At 44.7% G+C, this 26,344-nt stretch overlaps 1 protein-coding gene across 1 annotated transcript in view; it reads right to left on the bottom strand.

Moving 5' to 3' along the window:
- SHC3 (SHC (Src homology 2 domain containing) transforming protein 3) overlaps positions 1 to 26,344 on the bottom strand; it is a 105,705-nt gene that overhangs the window by 6,241 nt on the left and 73,120 nt on the right. The window contains exons 5-11 of the mRNA XM_004685037.2: positions 25,104 to 25,157; positions 20,006 to 20,057; positions 16,613 to 16,739; positions 13,502 to 13,652; positions 12,523 to 12,610; positions 9,531 to 9,689; positions 7,158 to 7,453 (exon numbers count right to left, since the gene is read on the bottom strand). Of these exons, the coding sequence (XP_004685094.1) occupies positions 7,158 to 7,453; positions 9,531 to 9,689; positions 12,523 to 12,610; positions 13,502 to 13,652; positions 16,613 to 16,739; positions 20,006 to 20,057; positions 25,104 to 25,157 (927 nt within the window). The remainder of the gene's footprint in view (positions 1 to 7,157; positions 7,454 to 9,530; positions 9,690 to 12,522; positions 12,611 to 13,501; positions 13,653 to 16,612; positions 16,740 to 20,005; positions 20,058 to 25,103; positions 25,158 to 26,344) is intronic.

Here is a 26,344-nt window from a genome sequence, read left to right as displayed (position 1 = left end):
GTTAGGGGAGCAGAAAAGGAAGAGAGGAGGAGAGGAGTGAGAAACAGGAAGGAGCACAATCAATGTGCTATGGAAGAGGGCAATGGGTTCTTTGGTGGTGGGAAACTACAGGGACCTAGCAACAATTACACTGGTAGAATCTTTCTGGTTTAACTGGAAGCCAGTATTATTGCAACTTTGGTTTTTAACTCTACATTTTATTTTCTGCATAATTTAAGAAACTAATACTTTAACATTACTCATGTTTGGCTTTGAACATACAATGTATAAAGATGTAATTTTGAGATGTCAACAATTGAGAGGGGTGAGAATGGAAGCATAAAGGAGCAGTTTTTGTCTGTCATCAAAGTTGTGCTGGTATACATTCAATTAGAGTGTTATGATGTTAGGGTGTGAAATGTAATCTCCATGGTAACCACAAAGAAAATAGCTATAGAATATACACAAAGGAAATGAGGAGGAAATTAAGGCATTTAAAAAAAAATCAACTAAACACAAGATAATAATGCAGGAAATGCAGAATAGAAAAGCTATAAGGTATATACAATAAAAGTGGCAAGATAATAGGAGCAAATCTTCACTTCCCAGTGAATACTTAAAATGTAAAATGTAATGCATGGATTAAGCTCTCCAGTCAAAAGATACCTTTTGGTGAAGTGTCAATAAATTTTTCAAGGATCCAACTCTATGTTATCTTTAAGAGACTTACTTTAGAATAAATGTCACAAATAGGTTGAACATGAAAGGAAGGAAAGAAATATTCCATGCAAATGGTAACTAAAAGAGATGAGAGAAGCTGTATTAACAACACACAAAATACACATTAAATAAAAAACATTATGAATGGAGAAGAAAAGGACATTATGCATTAAAAAAATGTTCAACACATCAAGAAGACAGAACATTTATAAAAATTCACACAACCTAATAAAATACCACCAAAATACACAAAGCAAAAATTGGCTCAATTAAAGAGAGGAATAGAGAATTCTAAATTAATAGTTGGATACTTCAAAACACTATTTTCAGTGTTAAATAGGGAAACAGAGGAATTGAACAGCACAGCAAATCTATTAGATCTTATAAACATGTACAGAGCAGCAGTATAGTATCAACATGTACTGTACAAATATGTACAGTGCCCAGCAACAACAGTAAATAATTTTTCTCTAGTGCTTGTGGGAGTTTTGCCAGTCTAGACCATATGTTATGGCACAAATCAAGTCTCAATGGATTTTAAAAAGACAATCCTGATTATAAAACTTACTACAAAGCTATAGTGATCAAAACAGTGTAGTATTGGTATAAAGATAGGCATATAGACCAAAGGAATCAATTAGGAAATTTCATCCCATATGATGAAATGATTTTTGATTAGGCTGCCAAGATATTCAGGGTCGGGGGAACACAATCTTTCCCACAAAGTGTACTGCAATAAATCATTATCCACATGCAAAGAATGAAGTTATACCCTTAGTTAACATCATATGCAGAAACTCAAAATGAACCAGAGACCTAAACTTAAGACCTAAAACTAAAGACTCTTGGGTAAAAACACAGCATAAAACCTTCAAGACTTTAGATTTAATAGTGATCTCTTGAGTATGACATCAAAGTTACAGGCAAAAACAATTTAAAAAAAAATAGGCAAATGATACTAAATAAGCATTTTTTAACTATGCATCAAAAGACTATCAACAGTAAAAAAAAGAAAGACTATCAACAGTTAAAAAATAACCCAACAAATGATACAAAGTATTTGCAAATCACATATCTGATAAGATATTAAAATCCAAAATATAGAGACAATTCCTAAAATTCAACAATAAAAAAAATTCAGAAATGGGCAAAGTCCTTGGAGTGACATTTCTCCAAGGCAACAAGTATAGGAAAAAATGTTCAAGTTCACTGATCAATGGGGAAAAACAAATCAAAATTACAGTGGGATAGCTATTATCTCACAACCATTAGAATAACTACAAAAAAAATGGAAATGGGAAACAACTGCTGTTGACAAGAATGTCAAGAAATTGGAATCCTAGTGTTGTGCTGGTAGAAATGTAAAATGATGCAGACACTGTGGGAAGCAGTTTGACAATTTCTCAAAAAAATTAAAACAGAATGACAATATGATTCAGCAATTCCACTTTTGGATATGCACTTGAAAAACTGAAAGTAGAAGAGGTCTGGAAGAGGTAATTTGTGCACATGTCTATAGCAGCATTATTCACTTTATCCATTTGGTGGAATCAAGCCACGTGTTCATCAATGTATAAATGGATAAACACAGTGTGGTGGATGCATACAATGGAATATTAGCCTTAAAATGGGAGGAAAGTCTGATACACGCTGCCCAATGAATGAACCTTGAGGACAATATGTTAAGTGAAATAAACCATTATAAAAGTACAAATTCTGTACAATTGCTTTTATATAAAGTACCTAGAGTAGTCAAATTCACAGAGACAGAAAGCAGAATGGCAGTTTCCAGAGTCGCAGGGAGCAGTAAGTGGGATACAGAGTTTAGTTCAGTTTGAGTTCATAATTTTGGGGATGGAGAGTAGTGATGGCCGCATGACAATGTGAGTATTTAATACTGCTCAACAGGGCATTTAAACGTGATTAAGATGGTAAATTTTATATGAGGTGTTTTAACAGATTAAGAGCTGTCAGTTTGGAATTGAAAAAATTGTTGAGAATTTGTGGTTTCTAATCTACACAGAAATCTAGGAACACATGTGTGTATGTGTGTGTGATTGTGCCAGCCCTGTCCACAACGCAGGGAACAAACACACTCCCAGAAGGAAGGAGTGTGCCCAGTGAAAAAAACCGAGCCAAGGTTCTTGCAGAAAAGTGACTATTTGCAGCATCAGACCAGGGAAAGATAAGGCTATATATGGTCTATGTCAAAAGGAAGAAGTGCTGAAAGGATGGTGACATTTTAAAAAAGCACAGGAACCAGCTTAAAGATGCCTCAAAATTTACATTGTGATGGGTTATAACCAGTTGGATAAAACAACAAGCAAGGATTTAAAAAAATGGAGAGATTGAAGTGTGCTGGGAAAGCATGTCCCCCAATATGTACTAACGACGAGGGCACCAGGAGAACTGGTGCAGGCTGAAGGAGACGAAAGAGACAAGACTCTGCCTGGACCCTTCATGCAACTGTGAAGTGCCAACTAGGTGGTAAGCATCCTGGGAAAGTCGATTCTGACGCCTGAGCTGTGGCCATGCAGGAGAACTGTTTGCCAAAAGCTCACCCTCAAGTATTTGAGCAAATGAGTCTCCAATGATTCTGAAGAAAAATAACTCGGTACTGTGTTTTTAAAAAAATACTCCAAAATAACTGATAGGCTAGAGGTACACGTGATTGAAGAATAGGACAATGTTGATAATTTTTGCAGCCAATCATTACGTCTAGGGGAATCCATTCAACTTTTTCGACCTTTGCTTGTGCGTTAAACCAGAAGCTACCATTGGCAGAGACAGGTAAGGGAAGGTGGGGAGAGAGGAAGGCCCACTGGGTCTGCCCCTTCCTAGCGCTGATAGATGTATGTAGGGCACAAAACACCCCCGGAGACCAGAACACTGGTTACAAAGTGAAAGAAGCAGCGCAAATGGGCTAGTCTATTCATTGTGGTGGGAAACGTCAAGAAATGTCAGCTTGAGAATCTGGTTGACCTGGAGTGTGAGCACTAAGATAACTTTGAGGAGAAGCAGCCAGCTGTGCTCATTTGAGAACTGGGAGTAAGGCGAGGGGGAGCGAGGGGCTGATTAGCTTCACTAAAAGCGGTTTTGTGATGGCTTATTCCAGACATTTCAGAAGTGACGGCAGGAAAGAGTGAAAGGCTGTGTCGCTGAGCCCAGCAATGAAGATGCGTGTCTCAGCCTTTGCAGCCTACAGGACCTGGTGCCCTGTGGGCTCCCCAAACCTCGCTTCTCCTTGGAGCTCCCATAGACACAGGAGACAGATACCACCTAGGTCCTTGAATCACTCAACTAAAGGACCAGAGGGACCAGAAGAGCAGCTGAGACACTCACTCACACACACACGCACACGCACACGCACACGCACATGGCACGAGTGGGAATTAAAGCTTTGCTACCTTAAACCCACGAGGATTCCTGCTTTCATTGTTAGGGCAACACGGCTTAGTCTTACTGAAGACAATGGGGTTTATTAAGGGGCCAGGACTAGTTTTCTTAGTGTTTCTCAGAATAAAATAAAAAACTAATAGCACTGGGTGTTAGGCAATAGTCTGAGGGTCTATGAATGCCAAAGCCACAGAAGGTGCTGCTGGGGTGCCATGCTCACGTGTAGCGCCTGACAGGTGGACAGTGGCTGGCTCAGGTATAAGCGCAGGGCCCACTCCATATTGGCCCATCGAGGCCAAAGGGATGAATCAGTAACAAATGACTCAGGCAGTAATTTTAGACACAGGAGGGCTGACTAAAGAATCCCGAAGATGTCAAAAGGGAGGAAAGAGTGTTCCAGACTCCATCTCAGAGCTGCTCCTACAACCAGCCACCAGCCTCTCTCCAGCTGCTGGGTAAGGATCAGCATCATGAGCAGCCAAGGGAGCTCACCCCTTGCCATGATCTCCTTGTCCCCTGCTCCCCCATTTCCAGCAACCCCGTGTGCCCTCATGTTGACCAATCAGCACACGGAGGAGAGGCACCCAGGTTGGTACCTGTAGTAAATTTAGACACAGACTGTTTCGCATCCTTATTTCTCTGAGTAATCTGTTCTGCCAAGTTTCCCCTTTTATAGTCAGGGACCAACCAATTATCATGAAAATCAGAGGAATAAATATTGAAGAGAATGTGTTCATCGTCTATTTTGGTGTCCTCACAGCAGAGAAGCGACATTACATTTGTAATTAAGTCTCTTATTGCCATTTTCTTTTTCAGCAATAGCTGTCTTCCATAGGATCAGACTCAGCAGCCCTCCCCCCACTAAGAACAGTTATTAGTGTTATTAGTTATTAGTGTGTTATTAGCTATTAGTGTGACTTATAAATTTTCTCAAAGGTACTAAAATTTTTCCTCCAAAAGTTAAGTCACATAGAGACATGTGGGGTGGGTCTCTCAGACATCTGGTTGAACTATAGTTTCATCTCCAAAGTATCTTGATGCCGGTATGTGACAGCGTAAGAGGGACTGGTAGTTTGTATCTGCTAAGCTCATCTCTTTGTCTATAAGAACTAAGCAAACAAAACACTAGTCATCTTTGACCTATAAGATGATATCACTTCGCGAAATGTGAACTTAAAAAAGAAACCTACCAATTTCAACTGAAATAGTTACATCCTTTTATTTTCTTTTAAATAAGAATCCCTGAATTAATAGAGAATCTATGTGAATGGAAAGGTCGCTGGATGGATTCTGCTGAGAAAACCCCTTTGTGATTCTACACCCATCAACAGCACGAGATCCTGAATCATCTTTATGGGCTCTCAGCTCTTAGGCTGGGAAAGCTTGAGACTGATCCAGGTATCCACTGTCCAAGTCTGGCCACCCTATGTGCCAGTCTAGATGCTGGGGGTACTGCAGTGCACAAGACTGCTATCCTTGGGAGACTTTAGTCATGGGGGAAGCAACTAATAGAGCAGCAAATAATCAATCTTTGCTGGTGATACATTTTGATGTGAAGCTACCCCAGGGGGTACCCAGGGGGTTCGAGTGGAAAGAAAATGGCTAAGGAAGACTCTCTGATGGGGAGTGACCTAGCCCGTGAAAAGGAGAGCACAACCCTGTAACTCAAACCTCGGAGCAGCCAATCAGGTCACCCATGAACAGCTACTGAAACAACCTTATAGAAAATACTAGGTAGCCAAACCCAGCAATATCTCGTAATTACTATGCCAATATCGTGCAGGGTTTATGCCAGGTGCAACATAAGAACAATCTGCCTGGGTCATTTACCACATTTGAGTCTAAGGAAAAAAATCACATCCTTACTACATTATCTCAAAAGATGCTGAATAAGCATTAGATAAACTTCAATACCTAGACAGGATAAAAATAATTAGATAATTTATATGTATGAATTCCACCACAGCTGAGATTTTCTTCTTAAACTGGCTCACTGCAAAACTAAACAGCAATAAAATTTACCTAGAAATATGACTGCAGAATTGAGGCTACTGGAGGGGGAGAGGGGGTTTGCGAGGGGGAAAGGAGGGAGAGAGCCAGTGGTCCAGGGTAGAGGACTGTGGGTGCTTGGATGGTGGGTGTGGTGACATACATCTGAGGCGGTGTGAAGCTATTCCCTTAAATGACACAGTGTTATAAACCAATATTACTGCAATAAAAGTAAATTAATTTTAAGTAATTAAAATAAAATAAAATAAAATAAACTGGCTCACTGACCTATCCCAGGAACCAAAAACAATACCTGAATGTGGGAGTTACTCAGCATGCATTTGTTGAGTGAATAACAGGACAAGCCATCAAGGGCTTACATCATTGAGGGAGCAAAGCCTAACCATTCCCTTTGAGGAACAAGACAAGGGCGCCCTCTCCTGGTCAGCATCAAAGACACGGGCCAGAGACCAGGGATAAGAACACGTGTAAGGAGGGGATTAGAACGCAAAAGACAAGTGTTCCGGTTTGCAAAGGCATGCCTCTTGCAGAGCTGCTGAAATCAGCAACATTTAGGGGCACAAGATCACACCACATTTCTCTGCCTGAGGCACTGTTGTGAAAAAGCAATTAAAATAACCTACCACCGAGAACAGGAACTAGAAATAGACACTCTAGGAAGTAGCCTCAGAGAGGAAACAGAACTTTCTGAAAAGAATTCTAAAATTCTAACAAAAGAGGTCTTTGTTATTAAATGCCACTATGAATGCATTTGGAAGGAAAAACATCCTCAGCCTTTGCATTTATTTATTTTAAGAAGATATGAGAAGTTAGGCTTTGAGCCCGGCCCTGGTGCTTTTCCAGGTGTTACACCTTGCGCAAGCCTGTGAGAAAGGGCTCCTGCAGCCCAACTCTAGCCTAAACACTAAGTCCTTCTGGGCTCCAGAGTCCTGGGGGACTGATCTCAGTGACACCAGTGGCGGAGGAGGGAAATGGGGTTGCCGGCACAGCCACCCACAGGAGGTGGTGGGGCGGAGGCAGGTGGGCGCGGTCCCCACCGACCCCGGGCTCACCGTGCCTTCCGGGTCCACGAGCAGCAGGTGCTTGGCCTGGCCGTTGTGCATGCCAGTGAGGACGAAGGAGCCTGGGTTGGTGGTGCTCTTCCTGACCAGGAAGTCCCCGTCTCTCTTCAGCAGCCCCTCTGCCTCCTTCCTGCTCATCTCTCCTTGGTACCAAGGTTCTGCGTTCAGCTCTTCCAGCATCTGGGCATCGGGGGCTCTGGGCGAGATGGGGCTGATGCACTCCACAGAGGCCGCCTTGCTCAGCACAGGCCCCAAGGACTGGTTCCTGAGTGCGTCTTCGAACGGTTCTGTCAACAACATTTACCAGCAATAAGTAAACCCAAGAAGAATAAATACTAAAAAGCACAATGTGAGAGATGGAAATGTAAGGCAACTTCCACAGGGGTGGGGCGGAGTGGGGGGAGAAGTGAAAGAAAAGTGATCGAACTGCACTCTCCATGACAAGCATTTGAAAGTACCGCCTGAATCTCGGCATGACTCTTTCTGATGAGTCTGCTTTGCCAAGGCAGCTGGCCATGGTGCCTTGTGCCAAAGTTTCAAGCACACCCTTTGTCTAGCTGGATAGAATGACTATTTCTGAGTGCTGCAGGAGGCCTTGCATATTACATGCCATCTACTTTCTCTGGAACAGCAGCTAGCCTCTTGAACAAATCTGTTCTCTTCTGAGTAAAAACCTTCCAGAACCAAAGGAAGTACCCAAAGGGGAAGGGAAGCTGAAAGGCTTTGATAACCGGCACAGCCATGTATACCCAAACCACCAAAGGCTCATGTCAAAATCTTTGCATCAGCAAATTTTTTAAATGAGGATAACTGCCATTTACGGGGTGACTCCTGCGTGTCTTGCCTCAGGCTAGAACATCTAGGCCTTTGCTTGTTTCTGTCCCCTGAGCAGCTGAGAAGGAGTGTAACTTCACACCCTTGAGAACACACTACTCACTGAGGACCTAATAGCAGCAACAATCAACAACAACAACAACAACAACAACAACAACAAAAAAATCAGCCTGGCACACCTAATCAAGTCGCAATGCTCAATTTTCAAATGCGGTGAGATGCATGCAGGTACATCTAGATACATGCAGAGGCATTCAGGAGAATGCGCGCAGCACTCTGCAAGGTCAAGGCATTGTGGCAGTCGTTTGGATCACTCTGTGCAAGCAGGTACCGCCAGGACAGAGTCCGCTTTCTCCTGGTCACGTTATATCCCCAGATACCGACGTATTCCTGGAACAGTCTATATGCCGGACGTACTCACTTAAATGTTAGTAAGGAGATGGGCAGAGCGAATGCGCAAATGGATCTGAAATTAAGTCATTTTAATTTTTGTTAAATATTCTGCATGTTTGGGGAGGAACAAAGATTTATTGATTTATCCTACCTTTCCCTGGTTTTTCTGAAATAGCTGAACATTTATATTATTCTCAGTAATATCACCACCACCACCATCACTGTCATCATCACCATCATCACCACCACCACGATTATTTAGCTCTAGTAGTTCAAGATAAAGCACACAGAGTGCTGAATTTATTCTTTGCATATTCTTCAATAGATACGGGCCTCTCCAAAACCCTTTCTATTCTCTGTCTCTCCTTCTCTGGTTTTGGGAACAGGAGTAGAAATCTAGGGTTCTGGTTCCCATTTTCCATCTCAAAACCCAGCCCAGTCTAACTCTCCTCTGGCTCTGGCCCAGAAATCACTGTATATGGATTCCTGCCTGGTCATGCATACTGTCATGGAAAACTTGTGACAGTCAGACTTTGTCTATTTTGCTTTTGTGTCTATCCCCAACAAATAAAATGCTTTTGACACATGGTAGGTACTTGATGAAGAGGACCAAGAGGAGAAAGAGGGAGAATGTGTGAAAAAGTGCAGGAGAGTGAGCATTGCACTCACGGGGAAGGTTGCATGCACCTGCATGTTTATGTGTTTGTCTTGCTCAACAGACCCAAGAGCTCTGAAGAAAAAGGGGCCAGGCCATTCTGTCCAGGTGTCCTGAGCAACTGATCAGGATTGGGCATCTAATAGCCAATTAATATTTAAGTGACTAAGAAGCAAGTGCATGTATTGATGTATACTGTTTGCCTTGATAGATTTGCAGATATTCAGGAGGAAAATCATTTCCAAAAAAAAAGAGAAGGAACCTGCTTTTCCTCTTGACTGAAGAAGATTAAAATCCCAAGCAGATGTTGGCCAAGTTCAAAGCTTTGAAAAGCCCAGTCATGATCCAGAAAAGAGCAGCTAGTCATCACCGTTAATCCAAACCCCACTAGCAGAACATTCAGTAATTGCACAGGCTGCAAATAAAAAGCAGAAAAAAGCAACCTCAAAGGAGAAGTAAAGCAGAAGCAAATGGAAACCCACTCATGTCAAAGAGGTCTTTGCGCGGGCTGCTCTCTGCACTGCTGCCGGAGGCCGTTCCGGCCTGCAGCGGGAGGTGCTGGGTGTTGACGTAGGTGGGAGCTTCTCCAGCAGGAGCCAAGTGCGCCTTCCCCTCTGGCATGCTGTAGATGTCCAACGACCCTACAACAAGAAACACGTCCTTTCATCTCTTACAATGGTAATCTTAGCATTCGCCTGTCGCTTAGCCACCCAATATTTTATAGGGAAAAGCTTGCAGGCAGCCAGGCCTTCAACCCACCCCCACTGCATTGTCATGCACAATTGTGTGCTGGTAGGGTGCTCTCCCATCCTTCCTGTCCAAGAGTGGGACCAGCCATGATGGGGAGGGGCCTTCCCAGAACTTGGGGCTCCTGACCCGGGCCTGGGAGACAGAGCAAGCACATAACCTGTGGGGGAGGCTGCCTTGGTCTCTTCATCCCCTTTTTCTAAGGCCCTGAGATAAATGACCGAGCAGAACAAGTGTTACTGCTAAGTGTAAGTGACTGCTTTAGAATTAAGTGGTTCTAGCCGCACAGTGCAAGGGCTGTTTTGTGAAGTTGCTTCATGACGAACTGAGAGACTCCCCGACTAAAACGGAGCAGTCTGTGTCTCCCAGGACATCCTGGCTGGCCTGGCTGAGCTGGGGGTGGTGTCCTGCTGTTGTCACCGAGGTGAGTGAGGAGCTGCTGGAAAACACGTATATGGGTCACTGTGTGATGTGATGCTTTCTGGGAGAACCTGTTTCTCACACACATGGACATAGTCTCAAGGCCACCCTTTGCCCTTCAGAAAGAGGTTTCCTTTCACACCCTGTGGGCACGAGGGTTTGCAGCTGCTCAGCCTCTTGGGGATTTTAAAGTTGCCTTCCCAGCCCAGGGGAGGACTTTGGGCAGGCACACTGTCTCCGGCCTGTAAGCGCCCTGCTGACCCTCCTTTCCAGGGGAGAATCTTCTGCAAAGTCCAGGACCAAGGCCACTCCCACTCCTAAGCTGAGTGCTGCCCAGGCTGCTGCTGGCTCCCACGGTCTGGCGAGGGCAGGCTACCTGCAGCTGGCAGGTCCCTGTGTGTCCAGCAAGTCAGTCTGCAAAGGAACTTAGACAGGCTAATTTTTTTAGAGGATAGGATAAAATGTCTGATGACTAATTTCGTGATGATGGCCTTTCACCACTGTGGGGGGTAGTGTAGCCCCTCACGGACACCAGAGATAATTCCATATAGGGGGGGAATCACTGCTGACAAAGTAGCAAGGATATTCTGTACAACGTTCTTGCTGCACAGGAAAGGGAACTTTATGCTTTCTTGCTTTTTTTAATATTTACAGAGCAAGTTTATCAGGGAAAAGAACAGGAGTATTGGACACTTGCATAGGCATGAGCAGGCAGGGAGAGCTGCCCCAAAGAGACAGGTTTGCTGAGAGAGGCCTGCAAGTTGCAAGCCTGCGGCCTTAGGAGAGCGGCCTCCGCTGAGGGAGGTCAGTGCAGAGAAGTCCGGCAGGTGCAGGTCATGGGCAGGCAGGAGGCCACTGCCCTGCAGAGGGAGAGTGGGAGGAAAGAAGCCCCTGCCCAGGCACAGATGGGCAGAGGACTGCTACAGGAAACTTAATGCCTTCAAATGAGACCTTGAAATGAGTGGAGAGTTGTGAGTCTTCTGTTGCGGCCTAGAGTCATTTTTGCCCTGATAAGTTTCTCCCAGTGTTCTTTCTTGATCCAACCAGAAAATTTCAATAAATGAAAATTTCAAACTAAGCCTGATACAGTTTTTCAAAAAAAGTGAATATCTAATGGAAATAGCGTCTCTTTTAGTCTTTAGCATTTATCTTTTGTCTATGTTCCGATTGTATATAAATACATTTTACACATATATAGAACACATGATGTTCTATATATAGTATATAGAAAACATCGTCCTGCTCCTTGGAGCCACTCTGAGGCCATGGCATGTGGGAGCTCTTCTGATTTGTTCCACCAGGTGGGAAGCCTGGTGGTCCTCTGCTGGCTGGGGGCGATGAGCCGGGATGATCTCCATGGAGGACATTTTCAAATGCATTGTTATTAGTTTCCTGGCACAAATCTCTGTGATGATGGGGAAAACCCTAACATAAAGCAATAAATGCTTAAATGTATATACGGAGAAGCATAAATTAGATCTCCATTCATTAAACTAACTCATGGCTCCATGTCCTTCAGACACTGTAGAGCGAGTAATTCAAGTCCTGGAAGTATTGGAAGATTTATAGAAATGTTTCAGGAGAGAAAGAGTTTAAAATTCAATGGAACTTTCAAGTGTGTGTGTGTGTGTGTGTGTGTGTGTGTGTGTGTGTGTAAACAACTGTCTAGAGAGTAAAGGCTTGGTTAGCACTTAGCACTTGGCTCTAAGTCTCCTCTGCCCGTTTCTAGTGTGGGATGCCTCAATAAGCTGCGAGGCTTATTGTCCTCCCCGAGGAGAGTCCCCCCGCCCCCCATGACTGTAGGGGCTGTACTCCAGGGGCCACCTCTGCCTGAAGCGAGCATCTCCATTCTTCCTGGCGCTGACCTGAGTGGGTGAGGGCAGGTAGTGAGAACTATTAGATTCTACTGGAGGTCACAGAAGCTCAGCCCCTGTGGTGGACACTTAGAGAGGGCAGAGAACACACTTCACAGATTGCCAAGCAACTCCAGTTTGAAATGGACGGAGGTGCCCCTGGGCATCACCCCCTGAGCATCAAGCCCTGCGGGGGAGGAAGCTGGACCATCCCCAAGGGCGTGACAGGGGGTACAGGGGGGAACCAGGCAGTCCTGGCGCCTGGCAGCATCATCCAGGGGGCCAGCAACATCCCCAACAGCCTTTTATTTCATCTCTCCCATCACATGGGAGCCTGCAGCCCCACCCACAGCAGGAACTTTTGTGGTTACTCTGCTGCTCCCCAGATGACCCTCTGGGGGGACACTTGGCATTTCTATTTTTTGTTTCTGGCCAGCTCCCCAACATCTCTCACCTTGCCTGACAGGTGTTTGCTGCCAGTCTTCACAGAACGGGTCTCCGAAGTGTCGTCCCTGGTAGTAAGTTTGCTCTTTCCCTGCAAACTATAAGCACATGTTAACGCATAAAGGAGAAAAGTGACTCTCTTCTCACCTCCTCATCTTTGAGAGCCACAGTAGTATAGTGAGGACCTTGACATGGTGACTGCAACCCCAATCACATCCAGTTTTCCCTTCATGCATCACAGTGGCATGCAGATTTGGAAAATAAGCTTGTGGGTGTGAAGAGGCTGCACCTCATCAAGAATGTACACTCCCACTCTGCATCACCCCACCACCCTCCCTGAGCGTGGCTATAAATTGAGCTCTTCCACTTGCAGCTGCAGCACTCAACAGGACCCAAAAGAAATCCCAGCTGGAGTGGACCCACAGTCAGAACACGCCCCCAACACCCCCAAATTGCTGTTCGTGCCCAGGCAAGCCCACCCAGTCAATTCTGTGTCACAGGAGTAGACACTGGATTTCAGTGCTATTTTGCCACATTTGCTGGTGCCTTTGTCACTCACATAAGGTAGGTGACATTAGATGGATGCAATAACTCTAGGAAAAATTGCCATGATAGCATCCTGGGTTGGAGAGAAAATCAGGGAAATGACTAAACAGAGAAACTTACAAAATTCTCACCATTTAAAAAACCTATAGCCACTTTCTTTTCAGAGACACCAAAGCATCTAAAAAGCCTCAAACTCTTTCCTCTTCATTAAGATCACAGTTTAACAGGATGTTTCCTAGGATGGAGAGAGGAACCGGAGATTCAAACCTCAGGAATCACAAAGGCATTCCATGGCTTTGACACATGTGATGTGGAAACAGAAGACTCCTCTAATTTTCTGCTTTGTGAAATCCAAGGGGAGAAGGTTTGTGAGTTATTCAGACAAAATTAGCTGAAAATAAAGTCCAGTTAGCCATCACCCAAGAGAAAGGAGAAAGACCTACCTGGGTCATGTCAGGAGCCTGGGGTCTGGCTTTCAGTCGGGCATCCACAAACCCCCCTGGAGGAGGGGTCTTGCTTGGAATGCTGTTATAATAGGGGTGGTCTGAGGCCTCTCCCTCCTCTTCTGTCCATGGCTCATCCAGACTCTGCATTCTGTGCAAAGAGGATCCAACGTTAGCTTGCAGCCAAAACCAACAATCTAATGTCTGTTATCACCCTCACACGGCTAGGTCTTGGGCATCTGTGGAAAGCAAGTGAGGGTTTAGTCAAATATGCCGGCCTTATTTATAGCTCTACCCTTTGGGAAATTCCAGTCATACTTGAAACAGGAAAGGACTTATTTAAAAAGTGCATTTCAATTAGGAAAGAAAGAATTTATATGTAAAGATAACTAGATCCTAGACACAGACACACATTTCAAAAATCATGATATTTACCCAGTGCAAAATCAACGAGTAAATGGGGAGTCAATGGTAATGGGGAAATAGCAAATTAAGGACCTCTGAAGACTCTTCTCCTTGAAAGCAACAGGAGAGCGAACAACAAAATACCTGGTCTTTTTTTTTTTTTTTTTAACCAGAATTAACTTTTCAGAAACCTGGAAACTAACCAGATACTTACAACAATGAGGGAGTATGTGTTAAAAACAGAACAAAGACCTACTGTAAGAATAGCACTTCTGTGGCACTTGATCTGGCGCCCTCTCACCTTCCCAGCTCCATGGTGGCTTTCCGCACACTTTCACGGTGATCACCAGCAGAGGGACAGTCACAGAAGCAGGCACAACACTGAGGCGCCTTGGGAGTCCCACCCCCAAGAACTGCTAGTCTACAGACCACCTGGTCTACAGGGCCTGCCCCCAGGACCATCTTGGTTCAAGGTGATGCGGAGCTTGCCTAGAGGGGAGAAAGCCTCTTTCCCAGGACCTTTGCAAAACACAATGAGAGGCAACACAAATCCCCTAGGCCATGGGTAACATTTAGGTCAATGAATAGCTTAATCAAAAAGCTTAAAAAGAAAAGATAGGAAATGAAATGTCCATAGGGACTCTGATAAGCTTCTACAAACTTCTAGAAATCTAAGAGGCCAGTGTATGATAGGGCAGTGTGTATGTCTAGGACCGTGCGTCTGCTCAGGAACAGGGTGAAGAGTTCCTAGTTCTCCTCTTGGCGACTTTATAACCTGTACAAACAGGAAGTGGAGACTTAGCAGAGTTGCCAAGGGCTTGGCTGAGTATTGAAGGTGTACCCAAGACAGCAATAGAGCTTCTCTGCAAAGACTGGGAGCACCAACGCTTCTAGGCAGTTAAGTTAACTTCTGCAATGTTAACTCATAAGTGAACTGCACAGAGTTGCCGCTAGCCATGTATGACAAGAAATATAGGCTTTATGGAATTAGTTTAGAAACGTCATTAAAATAAACAGTCACACCTGAGGAGAAGAGATATCCAATCTGGAAGTTATTCATAACTTCCAGTTTCAACAAAAAATTATGAAACATGCAAAAAAAATAAACAGGAAGTATGGTTACATAAGGGAAAAAAACATCAATGGGAACTGTCTCTAGAGAAATTAACATGTTGGGCTAACTAGACAAAGACTTTAAATCAGTTACTGAACATGTGTTGTGAGAATTTAAGGAAAAACACCTACAGAAAACTAAATACCAGGCAATATTGTCTTACCAAGTAGGGAATATCAATATCGAGACAGGAATAATTTTTTAAATAACCAATTAGAAATTCTAAAACTGAAAACTCTAACAGCTGAAATAAACTTATCAGAGGGGCTTAGCATCAGGTTTCCAAAGGCAGAAGAAAGTGTGATGAATAAAGAAAGAGAAGCCGAATTTAGAAAAATGAACAGCCTCAGAGAACTTTGGTACACCATTAAGGAAACCAACTGACATAAGATGGCGGAAAAGTAGGAAAAGAGACAGAAAGAGGGCAGAACTTTTAGAAGAACTTTTGGAAACCTGACCAAAAATCTCAAATTTAATGAAAAGCATTGATTAAACCCAACCAAGAATCTCAAAAAAAAAAGGTCTGAGTAGGATGAACTCTAAGAAGTTTCTCAGTGAACAAAGACAAAACATTCAAGTCTCTTTCCAGACAGGTGAAGATTTCACAGAGATGAAACTGCCACAATAATGAAGGCAAAGGCTTCATTCTTGACTAGGTCACAGAACGAGTTTTGGGGACAAAGGAGAGAGTAAGTTTAGAAGAACTAAAATTTTATTTACAGTAAATATACTAACATAACAAGTTTTTTAAATGCAAATTCAATCGAGGATAGAGTATCGAATAATCAGTATGCCCGTTTTACTTCCTTTTTATTTTATTACATTTAAAAAAAACAGGTTTATTAGGAAAAGGAGAAGAGTGAGGCACCTGCGTAGTCACAGGGGCGCAGGAGACCTGCCTTACTTCCTTTTTGTCTTGATGCTGCGTAAAACATTCTTAATGCCCTCATGAAACTCAGCAGTAGACGCTGAACATTTCTGTAATAAACTAAATAGCTTATAATTCTTGTGCTTATTTACTATGACCTTTAAAACAACTATCCAGCCACTTAGAGAAAGCCTCTGAGACTCAGATCGGGTTAGAACTTATTCTGGACCACAGAGAGAGCTTCACACTCAGAACCTACTAGACCAGCGCATCAGAAGGGTCACTGCTGCCCTAGTACAGGACCTCATGGAGGGAGGCTCTGAGTTGGGCTGGGGTTGACCATGATGACAGGACACTGGGACATGCACGACCTGCAGGATACAGACCTGAGGAGGCGACATATGGAGCTCTCACGAGCCTAGAGGAGCTAGAACGAGCACATATTACAATGCTTTTTGTAGCCTTGGCTACTATCACTATAGTTTCAAGAAAATGCTTTTCTGAACATTCAGCACATCGCCCATATGTTGGCCACCATCTGTCTGTTTCTTCAGCCTCAGGGTAGCATAGACCAGGAAAACCCTGGGCCAGCACAGTCCTGGTCCAGAAAGCCCAGTGCAACTCAGGGCATCTGTCAGGAATTCACCTAGGTCACAGTGTGGGGGTTTGTCATTTGGAGTATAAGGAAGGTTGTAAAATGCAGAAAGGCCACCGTGCCACTCACCGGTCATGGAGAGCAGGAATCTTGGAAGGACACTGCAGGTATTGCTTAAACCGGAGCTCGAAAGCTTGTCCGATGGAGCCAATGACATCCTGGGCCAGCCCATCACAGCATTCCAGAATGTGACAAGCTGTGAGAGCAAGGGACGCAGGCCCGTTAGAGACAGACACTGACACTTCCCAGCTCCTGCAAAGAGCCCTTCCTGATGAAGATGAATCAAAGCGACATTGTGATGAGCACGGCCACCCCGCAGCTCCCTGCGCCTCTCCTACTTTGAAACTGGGCATTCATGTAGCTTCTCAGAAAAGCAGGTTTTGTTAAAGAGTGGATAAAAGTTATGGGTGTCAGCCACAGCAGGGGCTCTCAGTGACCTGGGGCAATCTGTGACTGCCTCATGGTAGCCAGGGTGCTGAGGTATGCTCCTCTCCCCTTAGCAACAGTTTAATTATGTGTCTTCGAGGGCATTGTTCTGGTATTATTACTATTTTTCTTTTTGGTGTGGGGCTCACTCTGGGCTTCACAGATCAGGATGTCTAGTTTCTTGAATTAAAACTCTTAGCATGTATTTCTTTTTATAAACTACTTTCTAGTGTCCTTCTAGGTCCCCTGTAATATTGTGTTGGTTCTTTTTCTATTATCCCAAAGAGTTCTTACACTCTGTTTTAATTTATTTTATTTTATTGTTCTAAATTTTTGTTCTCTGTCACTGCACTGTGCATTCAAGTTTTCCAGTTGTCTCAATTGCTTATATTTGCCTATTATTGGAGCCTTCTATCACATTTTTTTAATTTAGTTATAGCAATTTTTAGAGCCATTAGTTCTATTTGTAGCAATGTCATATTTTCTCTCTTATTGTGTTTCAGTTTTTGATCATCTGTTATTTTTTCTTGATTCGAAGCACGTTTGTAACTACTAACTACACCAGGCAGATTTTGTATTTCTATAGGACTGAGTTTTTTTTTTCAACATCGGTGGTATGTTCTTCTGTCTCTTCATTTTTATTTTACCTAGATTGTGTGATATGGAGTTCCTTTTTCTTTTCTCAATAAATTGGCTTAAAATGAGCTGGGTCTATATCTGCACCCCCATGTTTATTGCTGCTTTATTTACATTTGGAAAAACATGGAAGCAGCCCAAATGCCCAAAAGTAGATGACTGGATTAAAAAGATGTGGTACATATATACAATGGAATATTACTCAGCAACCAAAAAAGAGAAACACATGTCTTTTGCAGCAACTTGGATGGAGCTGGAAAAGATCATGCTAAGTGAGATAAGCCAGAAAGAGAAAGAAAAATACCGGATGGTTTCACTCGTAGCAGGATTATAATGGACCAGGCGAGAAAATAACAAGAAAAAATGAAGAGCCATATACCAGAGACATTTTGTAGGGGTGGGGTGGGGAATGGGACCAAAAATGGGGGGGTGGGGAGGGAAGTGCACGGGATTATGGTGATGGCACACGGGTGACTTGGTGATGGGAAACACGTGGGGATTACAATTGAGATGGGAAAAAAATGTACAAAATGATGTAAAAATAAACTGTTATAAAATAAAAAAAATGAGCTGGGTCTAATCCTAGGGTTTTTACCAGGATCTTTAGGTGTTTATTACTTGACAGACTGTCCAGGTGACCAGGGCACTAGTGCCAGCAGGGATGGGCAGCAGGATACAGGAAACTCACCTCCAGGGAGCACCTGTGTACAGGCTGCCTAAGGCAGTAGGTGCCAAGCTGGGTGGCAGGAATCCATGGCGACCTCTCCGCTAAGCCAATTCCTCAGTCAAAATGCCTCAGACAAGCCTCGACTTCTAGTTGTGATAGAACAATAAATGCAGCCCTCTGAGCCAGGATCACAGCTGGAATTGGTTTTCTTTGGCCTTAGAATAAGGAGGCTTACCCAGGTTCTGGGGCTAAGACCCAGGAGGTGCTTTGAACTTTGGTTAATGACAGTATAGTATTTGGTTGTTATCCCTTGTTGTCATTGTTTTTAGTTTTAGTTTAGTTTAGTTGTAGTTTAGTTTTGTTTTTTTTTAAATAATATGTTTATTTTTACATGATTTTGTGCCTTTTTCCATCTCAGTTGTAATCCCCGTGGGCTTCCCACCACCAAAGCACCGTGTGCACCACAGTCCAGTGCACTTACCCCTTCCCCCGTTTTTGATCCCATTCCTCACTCTAGCCCCGTAAAATGTCTCTGGTATATAGTTGTTCATCATTATTATTATTATTCTCTCCCTGGATCCTTTATACTCCTGCTATGAGTGAAACAATCCGTTATTTTTCCTTTTCTTTCTGGCTTATTTCACATTACCCCTTTGTTTTAAGCTACAACGTTTGTGATGGTTAGTTACAGTTGTCATGAGGACATGATATAACACATTTATTACATACAACCATGCAGACAAAAAAGTATGATAAAAGGGACAACAGAGGATGATGGAATAGCTATAAGTAGGGTGGCCACGCAAGGCCATCTAGACGCTGACACTGCAGAAGAAGCCTCAAGGGATTCAGAGGATGAACCAAGAGAAGATCTGGGGTGAGAATGCAACAAGTAGGGGGTCCAGCTTGTGCAGAGACCCTGAGGCACATGCTTGCCCAAGTCAGAGGTCAGTGGAGTCATGAGGAATGAAGGGGTGTCACAGGACATGTGACATGGTAACAGCGTAGGGTGAACACACACGGGGTCCTGTGGATGTGACGATGATGTGAATGAGCAGAGACAGGATCACACCAACATTAAAAACCATCTTTCTGGGCTCATGCAGAAAAATGTTCTCAGCAGCCAGCTCATGAATCAGCTAACCTGACTGTAATTCAGAAGCAATGCACCCCACATCAACCCACCCACCCTGTAAGCATCCTGGGGTTGGAAATTTCATTTTATAAATGATCAAAAAAATGGGTGGTGGGTGTGGAGGGAGGATCTCTAATGGTCCATGAGGGTGGAAAGTACCTGAAGGTCTCTAATCCTTGACCCAATCTGTGTCAGAGGCCCAGCAGCTTTGGGGGTATAAGGGAACATGACGAGAGCTTGGGGTGGCTTAGTTGGCAGTGGATGCACTAAGGAGCTGGAGTCAGGCAAAAGGACAAGAAGTGTTTTGAAAACTTGCATGTGTCAAGGGGGCCACATCCGGCATGTGAGTGGGGCTGCAGGGTCCAGATTAGGTGGCCCGAACTGCAGAGGCACAGCAGGGCCCCTGTGTGCGCGACACCCACCAGCCTCTCCTAACTGGCTGGGTGTGCACACCCAACTGCCGTACACCTCAATCAGTTAGCAGTGAGGCATGACATGTGTTCACTATGGTGAAAGGCTGAGAAAATGAAGGGTAACTGCGGCAATATTTAGCCGACCTTATAGAGACAGGAGCTGACAAGGGTCAACCATTGCTTACCTCTGCGATTAACAGGGTCCTTGGCTACATATGCAACATAGTCTGTCGTGTCCTGCCAAAGAAAAGTGAAGTGTCTGTGTCACTAACACAACGATAGCACGGACAGACATAGTGCAGTAGGCCCAACTCCAGGCCCTGGAGAGAAGGTTCTCAAGCTGCACAGTGGGCGGAGTCAAGGGCTTGCTATGAAACCTGGTGCTGAGACTGCAGGCCAGAGGAGGGCCTGAGGTTTCTCTGCAGCAGCTGGCACATGGCACTGGTGCTGCCCTCCATCCATCCTCTGAGTGGCCGGGACATGCAGGCCAGCGTTCTCTGCCGCTGGGTCACCCAGGAGCTCAAAACACTGCTGCCTGCATCCCAACTCCCAGATAAGCTGACAGACCTGAGTAGGATGCGGGCCTGAGCATCTGGGACATTTGAAAGTTCTCCCAGAGGTTCTGAAAAGAAGCAGGTTTGAAAACCCTGTGCTACCCTCTGTCTACACAGCAACCCCCACATTTGAGCTGGTGTCAGAATGTCTCAAGAGCAGATTGCTGAGCCCCACCCCGACACCCCCAAATGCGCATTTTGATTGGCTTCCAGGAGACCCAGCTGCTGGTCTGGGGACACTATGGCCCAAGGTTGGCCACAAACACCCCTCACAGGTAGACGGGATAGAAGGGTGCTTTTCTTCCTGGACAGAAATTGTGATTTTAAACCTTTTTAATTGCTACAAAATTTTTAAGGGGGAAAGTGTTGCTGTTTCTCCTGCCACTGGGTAAATTCATCTGACCCCTGCACCTAGCATCTCACAAGCATCTTTGCCAACTTCTCCTTCACTAGCTAAAAACATGGCTAATTTTTGCTTAAAAATAACAGTTAAAAACTACTTCTGGCCTTCCCTGGTGGCACAGAAGGTAAAACAGCACAAAGAAGCTATAGACACTTCAGCATGAGTTCGATCCCCACCCCACAGGTGATCCACAAGGTGCGGCAGACCTCTCCTGACCCGCCCACTGCTCCCCTTGGCAGTGTACTTTGTTAAGCTGCCTGTTATGCTCCCCACTCTGTCTCTGGTGAAGCCTCTCACCGCTCCCCGCACCTCTGGCCTGTACCCCAGTTCTGTATGCATAAATAAATAGATCTTTTTTAAAAAAACTACTTCCAAATAATAATCAAACCATCTTTTGGTGACATGATTAATGTGATTCTTTCTGTTTTCCTGTTTCTACAATGAGCAGGCACAACTTTGATAAACAGAAATAAAAGTTTCATCTAAAAAAAAAAAAGGTTGTCTCAGTACCGTGAGCTCCATGTAGAAGTCTCACCCCATGTGTGAGGTTTGCATCTCCCTGCCAGCCTCCAGCGCTGGGGGAGGTGGGGCCCTCACATAGGTCCAGCAACCACATGCATTTCTGTTTCAAAGCTGTCAGAGGAAGCAATAATTCTAATCCTTGAAAGTGGAAAAGCTACCCTGCAAAGGTGATATTTCCAACATTCAACATCAGCCTAGGGGTGAGGTTCAGGGGGGCATTGGTCAAGGTCTCCACAGTCTCGGCTCTTTCCCAAGAGTTACTTCATACAAGGGTCCAAGGCCACTGTGTTCAGCATCTGAAAGATTCTCCACCAAGCTCCTTGACTGCTACTCTCTGGGCAGAAGCAAGTCCCTTCCTCTCTTTACAGTGTTCCAGAAAAGACAAAGGGAAAAGACAGTATGAGTGAGGACTCTGTGGGGTGCCAGGCCCTTGCTGAACATCAGTCCCTAATTTATAACCACCCAGGAAAATGGGGCTGGGGCTTTCCCAGCCACTCTCCACAGATGGCTGCTCCCTGCTGTTCTCCAGAGCGCAGCCCGGCTATGCTGCTCTCTCTCCCTGCTAGCCACTGCCCACAGGCTCTCTTACAGACTGACTCGGGAAGGAGACTGGGAGACAGTCACACCAGCCAGTGGCCTGGGCTTCTGGTCATTACTGTCAAGGAAAAATCTGGTTAGACTCCGAAGTTACTGGCAAAAATGAGGGTTGTGGCTTGTCATCACAGATGCTTGTCCTGGTTTTAGGAGATGCTAATACTGGAGAGTCCTTAAGGGAGCACCAGTGATTCTTAAACTGAGATCCATGGAATCCTGGAGTTGGGCAGGCATGTTCTCCAATGTCTGAGATGTCACCAGAATTGCTTTTCAATGTTGTGTCTTCATTTCCATGATAATCACAAAAATTAATGCAAAAATCTCCAGGATCATCTGAACCACTGCTGTGTCATGCAATCTCTGTGCCAAGATTGGCAGTTGGGTTTGCAGCATTATGGGTGCCAGGTTTTAAAGAATGAGAAAAGAACAGTCAGACCAGATGCCTTTGGCCCACGTGAAGCAAATTAATGTCACATTTGTGCACAAGGATGCTTGACAACACGTGGACTTGAACAGCAGCCCTCCATGAGCCCCAGGCAATGGAGTTGCTGAGCTCAGAAAAGTCCACACCATGGCGGCCAACCCCACCGTCCCCTTAGGAGCAGGGTCTCTGTCCATTCAGGAAAACTTGATCCATCCTAGTAAGCAAGGTGCTTGGAAAGTCCCCGACTTTGTTGTGTTTACTAGTATTTAACTTCCAAATGTGATTAGGGCTCACAGTTCAATAAAAAGCATAAGCACAAGGACCCTGTACATAGGTCATTAGCGAATGTATTTGGGGAACAGGGTGAATTTGAGTCACTAGTAGCACAGACAGGAAATTTTTTGCAAGCTCTAACTCCAGCCTGAGAAACTGCTGTGGCTCCAAGTGAGGCCAGAAAGAGAGGTGCTGTGTCACATCACTCGGACGGTCCTGGTCCCGCCAGGACGCAGCCCCTGGGTGCAGCACTGGCCCTCTGGGCACAGCGGCGGGGTTACCACTATTCAGACTGTGTTCCCTACATCACGCAGCCACATGGTGGACCTCTAAGTTCCAGAGACTAAGGCTCTTCTGCACGTATCTGACTCTTCTCTCTCCCCTGAGAGAGACGGCTCTACTTTCTGAGCCTGACCGGCAGTCTGGCATTGTTTGATAACCACTTAACACCCACTAATAATAGTAGGCCAGCGCTGTGGGTTGTTGTTAAGGGATTAACAGTGTTTTCCAGTCTGTCTTGACATTTCAAGATACCATTTTCTTACCTGGGAAACTGAGGCACAACTCTCTAAGTGACATAGACACTTGCTGCAGAACAACAAATAGCACTTAGTATTGGTTTTATTAAAATATCTATAAATCGTAATGGTTACAAACTGATTGGACACTCATACACAATGTGAATTCACTTGGATTTATTAAAATGGAAAATAACCAGCTTTCTTATCCCCTGGCAACATGACATTTTCTGTACAGAAGCAGCTGACGGTCCTTGTGGGCATCTCAGAGGATAAAATAATTCCAACCCCAACAGTGTGCTGTGCTTTGACATTGCGATTTCCAGAGCTCTCTCTTCACTCTTAGCGCCATCACTCAGGTGAGGTCTGAGGCAAGCTCCTGGTGCAAGTGTACTGTGCTGCTGCCTTCTATTTTTTCATGTTGGGTTACTTTCCAAATTTAAGAAACTATGGTTCCTGTCGCCTCACAGAGTGGCAGCGTTGGGAGCCATGAGGGATGAGAGAGATGACTCAGAGTCCATGTGCAGCAATGAGATGCCCAGAGGGAACACACTGGGAAGCAATGTGCAGCCCCATCCACAGGCGTCTCCTGTTTATTAGAACAAAACTGGGGAAGAAACTATCGGGGACATAGGCTAGGGTGGAGTGACCAGGGACTCCATTGCCTGGGGGCTCCATTGCTCCCGCTAGTCAAAGCATATTGTCTCTATCCTAGTACCTGCCTGCTGTTTGCAGCAGACACTGGCTTCCCAGCAGCTTCCTCCTACCAGGACTTCTGTCCTTGGTGAGAGGCCTCCTGCCTGACTGTACAGTTTCGCTTGGTCAGCAGGAACTCTCAGCACTGAGATAATAGCCCCGAGAACAAGAAGGCTGGGGAGCCCATATCTGGGCAGGCAGTTAACAGTTGCAGAGAGAAATAGACAAAGGGAGTGGGGGTGCAGGCAGGAATGTGCCTCTCCTACAGACACAATCTCTAGTAACATGCCTTGGGTGGGTTTGACTGGAAGACAATAATAACAAAATAGCACCAATAGGGCACTATTCTTTTATTGTAAAAAGGTTATTTAACACAAAAGGACATCTTCCTAGGGCACAGAACCAGTTTGGGGAGTCAATTTTACTCTGAGAAAACCAAATTCTGTTGTCCCAATTTTTAAATTTGTCCCTGGGCTGATGAAAACTCTACCCAGATCAAGAAAAAATACTATGACAACATTCTCAGGGTGAGTCTTTTCTGCTTCTCACTGCTGCAAAGGGCTGTTTGCATTTTCCTGCCATTCCCTTTGTACCTCGCTCCCAGGACAGTGGCTTCCTGCCTCAGTTTCTTCAAAGGCCCAGATTGCCACCAGCTAGTGTGCCCTGGCCCTGCCAGCAGAGGTGTGGGCTCTGGGTCCTGCCTTTCTGAACACTGACACTGACCCATGACGTCAGGACGCAGCATTCCGAGCCAGAGCAGCAACCCCCTGGTCAGTCCACTGTCTATAGAATAGTCCCCTGTTCTCCATCCTCTCTTCTCTGCTGCTCTTCCATGTTCACAAAACAAACATTAAAAGACTGCAGAGCTAAATTTGGAGGGAAAAGAACGCCAACTCTAAATACTTAGGAATAAACCACTAAGTAAATCCTCAGCCTTTGAGTTGACTAAAAATATAAAGATGAAGGGCCTACCTAGCAGAGTCCAACAGAGACAATAGAACTGAGCAGGGCAGGCGGAGAGTGGAGACACAAGAATACCTCGAAGCTCTGGAAAACTAGGACGGCCAGTGCCTCAAGGGTGGTGGACAAACTTTGGCTAATGAAATAAAAAATAGTGGTAGATTCTTCTTCTGGGTTACTCCTGACAAAATGATACCCAGGAGCAGTTTATGAAATCAGGAAGGGGAAATACCATAGTTGGTATCACATTTTACTCTCTAGATTTTAGGAAACATTTTTGAAGCAAGAACCATCTCAGAAATTCAAGACAAAGAAAAAGCAAGCACTTCAAGGACTTACCGGGTCTCCCCCCGAGGCGAAGGAGATGGATTGCATGTGGTGGTTTGCTATAATCTGCAGGACACAAACAAGAAGGAGGTGCCGTTATTACTCCACCATGTGTTGGAAAAGCAACTGTTTGCTGGCAGGCCATACACATCAACAAGGTTTCCTGAAATTTGGTCCAGGCGCCCATATGAACTAACAGTTATAAAAGAAACAAAAGCATAAGACTTTAGTGGGCTCTGGCCGTCAGCTGTCCATCTGGCTGCATTGCCAGAATGAGCTCCCCTGAGTCTCATAACAGCCTGTGAGGAAGGAGCTACCTTGATCCCATTTTATAGCTGAGAGGCTGAGCCCCAGAGGTTGGGTCACTTGCTTCAGCCTCCAAGCTACAACCAAGCAGAACTGTGGCCAAGGGAGGGTCTTAACATCCAGGGGATGCTAAACAGGAAATTGGGCTCACTTCTGCACCAAACATTTCAGATGTGCAATTTCTATTTCCAAAGACGTGGAGTTTTTGATATAGACCCCAAGCTAGAGTGGGGGAAAGTATGTGTGGCTGCCCCATTTGTAGCAAGTGCTTAGAAATGAGAAAGCCTACATCCGAAACTCAAAAGCAGGGCCATCATGGGCACTCTTCTAAATTATCAATTTAGGAGCCAGAGAGGACATTCCAAGTTAATTTTAAAATGGGAAATTTCCATTAGCATTATAAACTGCAGCGTACACTGGAATTTAATAGACACTGAGTACATTAGAAGCTGCCCTAAATTTAAAAAGCTACATAAGTCTCCATGCTATTTTTATCTTTTTAAAGACAGTGTAATGACATTGAAGTAAACTTCTGGGGGTGGGAATAGCACTCTGGTCTCCATCCCAGTATAACCAGGTTTATCTGTGAGTGGCCCCTTGGGCCGGTTGGGAGAGAGTAAAAGCCCTAATCCTACCATTTGATGGATTTTTCTAACTATGCCTCTGTAAAACTAGCAGTAAAACGCTAACCGAATTATAAGGTAAAGTAAAATGTTTTAAAATGCCTACTTCAGCTGTTTGCACCTGCAAAACTATTCAGGATCCAGGAAGACTTGAACATATAAAATGGGGGAAAAAAAAAGCCAGTAAGGCTGACTGATCAGGCAGTGCAATGAGGGTCTAGAATTGAGGTTGAAGGATTAAATAAAGGAATAAATGAAGGAGGGTTGGAGGAATGAATAAGGGCTGGGGAGCATTGCTGACTGCTTACCTGGAACTATGAAAAT

The sequence above is a fragment of the Condylura cristata genome, unplaced genomic scaffold (genome assembly GCF_000260355.1).
Source record: "Condylura cristata isolate star-nosed mole 26May11 unplaced genomic scaffold, ConCri1.0 scaffold00017, whole genome shotgun sequence".
Classification (NCBI taxonomy): Eukaryota; Metazoa; Chordata; class Mammalia; order Eulipotyphla; family Talpidae; genus Condylura; species Condylura cristata.
This window is presented reverse-complemented; position numbering and strand designations above follow the sequence as displayed.